Here is a 4,152-nt window from a genome sequence, read left to right on the forward strand (position 1 = left end):
CGGCACCGACGCGGTGCTGCGGGAGCGGCTGCGGCGGCACCAGGTGGGGCCGCGACGGGGCTGAGCCCAGCGGGAAGGGTCGGGCCTGGGCCTGGGTCTGAGGGGGTGATGAGGGCCCCGCGGGGAGGGGAGGGTCACGGGGGCTCCACGGGTGTCCCCACACGTCCCCGGGCCTCTCTGGCCCTTCCTGGCTCAGGGCTCCACGGCCGCCCCTGTCCTTCCTCAGAGGTCCCCGGGAGCCTCCGGGGGTCTGTGAGTATCCCTGGGTGTTCCCAGGGGTCTCTGCCTGTTCCTGGCCATCCTCGGCCATCCCCAGGGCTCAATGCGGGTCCCTGGGTGTCCCCAGTCATTTTTGGCCATCCCTAGGGCTCCACAGGTGTCCTCAAGTGTCTTTGGGGCTCCCTGGCCATCCTCGGACATCCCTAGGGCTCCACAGATGTCTCCAAGTGTCTCTGGGGCTCTCTGGGTGTCCCTACCTGTCCCTGGAGCTTCCTGGACACCCCCGGTCATCCTCGGACATCCCCACAGTTCTCTGGCTGTCCCCACATGTCTCCAAAGTTCCCAGGAGGCTCCTCAGCTGTCCCTGGGGCTCCCTGGGAGTCCCTGGTCATCTTTGGCCATCCCTAGGGCTCCACAGGTGTCCCCGAGTGTCTCTGGGGCTCCCTGACTGGCCCTGGCCATCCTTGGACATCCCTGAGGGTCCCCACGGGTCTCTGGGGCTCTCTGGATGTCCCTTGCCATTCTCCTTGGGCCTGTCTAGCTGTCCCTAAGTGTCCCTGGGTGTTATGGGGGCTCCCCAGGTGTTCCCAGGCCCCTCAGCCATCCCCAGGGCTCCCCCCTTGTGCCCAGGGCTCACCGTCCCCCTGTGTCCCCCCCACCTTGCAGGCAGCAGAAGGACCCCTGGGACACACCCCCAGCCCAGAGGAGGAGGAGGAGGAAGAGCGGCGGCGGCGGGAGCGGATGGCGGCCGCCCGGCGGTTAGCCCTGCGCCTGGCGGGGCTGCTGGGTGCTGGCACTGGTGTGGCACTCGTCTACATCTTCGGTGAGTCCTCAGCATCCCCAGTGTGTCCTGTCCCCCGTTCCCCCCCTCCCTGCTACAGGTGCCACCGTGCCCCCCCCTCACCTCCGCTCTCCCCCTCCTGCAGGCAGCAACGCGGTGGACGAGCACGGTGCCAAGGTGAGTGGTGCTCTGTGGCAGTTCCTGGACCCCTTTTTTTAGGCAGGCGGCTGCACCAATGTCCCCTCCCTGCCCTTTGGGGACATTTAGGGACATGGTGGGGGTTTAGCACCTTCCCTCTCTCCCTTCCCCATGTGCCCCCATCTGTTTCCTTTCACTGGTGTTTTCCTGTATTTTGGGGTCTTTGTGTTGGGTGGGGCATTGAGGCCCCATGTCCCTGAGGGGAGTGGCGTGTCCCCAAAGGGACCGACAATCCTTGTCACACCCCAGGGAGGCATTTTTGTCACCGCAAACCCCTTTTTTAGAGAACTTGGAGGTGATGAGGAGGGCTTTGATGTGCAGCACAGGGGGCTCCCTGGGGAGGGAGAGGTGCGAATTGCCCTGCCTGTCTCCGGTGACCAGCGGGGGGGGGGACATGGGGACATCAAACAGGGTGACAGGGGGAGCGTTGAACAGGTGACAATGACACCAGTGGGGTGACAGGGACATCAGTGGGACGATGAGGACATCAGTCGACAGAAGGAAACCGCACGGAAACGGCGTCACCTACCTGTGAATTGTCCCTGTCACCTCCTCTGTCCCTTCCCCCCTCCGTGACAGGGCCCCTCCGGTGCCACCACGTCCTTCTCACTGGCCCCGTCTTAACCCTCCGCCTCCCTCTTCTCCCCACAGATCCCCGATGAGTTCGATGGCGGTGAGTGACATCCCCAGACATCCCCGGCGGGGGGGGGGGGGGCGGGGGTGACAGCTACTGCGGGGGGGGACACGTCGCATCCTCAGGGTTGTTTGACACCTCGCTGTTGCGGCTGGAGGCTTTTACAATGTTTTTAACACCCCGCTGTTACCCAAAAGGGGCTTTTTTTAGGGTGTTTTGGTCTTTATCCTAGTGGGGGGGGGGGGGAATTGTTACCCCCCTTGGGGACAGCAGAGACCCCGGGTGACCCTCACCTGCACTGGCCTTGGCTCTGCAGACCCTGTGGGCATCCAGCAGCTCCGCAGGACCTACAAGTATTTCAAGGACTACAGGCAGGTGCGTGGGGAGCCATTTGGGGGGGGGTCCCCCATTTTGGGAGGGGGCTTCATGGCATCAGGGGTGGCCATCCCTGTCCTGAGAGCTTTTTCATTCTCCTGGGGAGCTTCGTCCCCATTTTGGGGACATGTTGGATCCCCATCCCCTCTTGGGGGACCGTGTCCTAGTGCTGGGAAATCACGTCCCTGTTTTGGGGTCCTCTGTCCCCGTTCTGGGCTCCTTGTCCCCACTGGGGGGGTCCTTGTCCCCACTTTGGGGTCTTTGTCACTAGGCAGGGGCTCCCATCGTCAGTTTGCAGGGGGGCTTCGTCCCCATCTGCCGGGGCGCTTCATCCCCACACTCCAGCCCTTGCCCCCATGCTGGTGCAGGGACCCTGTCCCTTTTTGGGGACTATTGTCCCCACACCGGTGGCTCATCCCCACGCTGGGGGGGGGGCTCCATCCCTCCCCCTGACTCCCCCCAGATGATCATCGAGCCCACCAGCCCCAAGCTGCTGCCGGACCCTCTGCGCGAACCCTACTACCAGCCCCCCTACACCCTTGTCATCGAGCTCACTGACGTCCTGCTGCACCCCGAGTGGTCGGTGAGTGTCCCCTGAGCCTTCCCGTGCCCACCCCCCCCCGCCCCCCCCCCGTGACACCTCCCTGTCCGTCCCCCCCGAAACCAGCTCGTCACTGGCTGGCGCTTCAAGAAGCGCCCAGGCATCGAGAGCCTCCTGCAGCAGCTTGCACCCCTCTACGAGATAGTTGTCTTCACCTCTGAAACTGGCATGGTGAGTGCGAGGTGGGGGGGGGGGGGGGCGTGGCCACCCTAGGAGGTGACAGGGCCACCACGGGGTGCCCCCCACCCTCTCACCCTCTCTATTACCCCCCCACAGACCGCCTTCCCCCTCATTGACAGCGTGGACCCCCACGGCTTCATCTCCTACCGTCTCTTCCGTGATGCCACCCGCTACATGGATGGGCACCACGTCAAGGTGGTGTGACAGGGAAGGGGGACAGTCACTTCAGTGACCCCCCCTGTCCTTCGCCAACCCTCTCTGTTCCCCCCCGCCCCAGGACATCTCCTGCCTCAACAGAGACCCGGCAAAGGTGGTGGTGGTGGATTGCCGGAGAGAAGCCTTCTGCCTACAGCCCTACAATGGGCTGGCGCTGCCCCGCTGGGATGGCAGCTCCGACGACCGCGCGCTCTACGACCTCACCGCTTTCCTCAAAAGTGGGTAAACGCATCCGAGAACATCCCTGACCCCCCTCCCCCCTCCCTCTGCAAACCCGTCCATCTGTCCCTGCAGCTATTGCCCTCAGTGGGGTGGAGGACGTCCGGACGGTGCTGGAGAATTACGCGCTGGAGGAGGATCCGCTGGCGGCTTTTAAACGACGCCGGTCGCAGCTGGAGGAGGTGGGGACGCGCGAGGGGTGGGGGGATGTGACATGGCAGGGGGGTGGCAGCACCTAATTGCCTGTAACGGCTGTTTTTCGCCCCGAATTGGGGGTGCAGGAGGAGCAGCAGCGCCTGGCTGAGCTGGCGCAGGGCAAGAAGCCGACGGGGCTTTTCCTGGGTGCCCTGGCCGGCCGCCTCTGGCCACGCTCCAAGCAGCAGTGATGTCATCAGGACAGTGCCGTGATGTCATCAGGACAGTGCCGTGATGTCAGCGGTGCAAGGCGGGGTGGGGGGGACACCCCATTCACCAGCGCCGTGGTAGCAGGGGGTGATGCGTCACCCAGACCCGGACGATGCGGTCGGAGGCGTCGGTGGTCCCGTGGCGGCTGGCGGGGGGGGGGGGGCCGGGCGTGGCCCCGCTTTTGGGGGGGGTTGGAGGGTTTTGGAGGGGGCTTGACCCCAGTGGGGATGAATAAAGGGTGACATGGAGCTGCGGGTGCACTGTGCTGCTTGGGGGGGACACGGAGCGGCCCCCCCCCCCCGGGGCTGGGGCAGGATTGGGCCC

The 4,152-nt window shown here is 65.0% G+C and overlaps 1 protein-coding gene across 1 annotated transcript in view; it reads left to right on the forward strand.

The window, feature by feature from the left end:
• The window catches only part of SUPT5H (suppressor of Ty 5 homolog (S. cerevisiae)), a 12,004-nt gene extending 8,024 nt beyond the window's left edge, over positions 1-3,980 (forward strand). The window contains exons 29-39 of the mRNA XM_010566445.1: positions 2-43; positions 886-1,042; positions 1,146-1,177; positions 1,850-1,871; positions 2,149-2,207; positions 2,671-2,790; positions 2,875-2,979; positions 3,085-3,183; positions 3,266-3,422; positions 3,499-3,605; positions 3,705-3,980. Of these exons, the coding sequence (XP_010564747.1) occupies positions 2-43; positions 886-1,042; positions 1,146-1,177; positions 1,850-1,871; positions 2,149-2,207; positions 2,671-2,790; positions 2,875-2,979; positions 3,085-3,183; positions 3,266-3,422; positions 3,499-3,605; positions 3,705-3,809 (1,005 nt within the window). The 3' untranslated portion in view covers positions 3,810-3,980. The remainder of the gene's footprint in view (position 1; positions 44-885; positions 1,043-1,145; positions 1,178-1,849; positions 1,872-2,148; positions 2,208-2,670; positions 2,791-2,874; positions 2,980-3,084; positions 3,184-3,265; positions 3,423-3,498; positions 3,606-3,704) is intronic.
• The last annotated feature ends 172 nt before the right edge of the window (positions 3,981-4,152 follow it).

The sequence above is a fragment of the Haliaeetus leucocephalus genome, unplaced genomic scaffold (assembly GCF_000737465.1).
Source record: "Haliaeetus leucocephalus isolate CR32 unplaced genomic scaffold, Haliaeetus_leucocephalus-4.0 Scaffold210, whole genome shotgun sequence".
NCBI lineage: Eukaryota > Metazoa > Chordata > Aves > Accipitriformes > Accipitridae > Haliaeetus > Haliaeetus leucocephalus.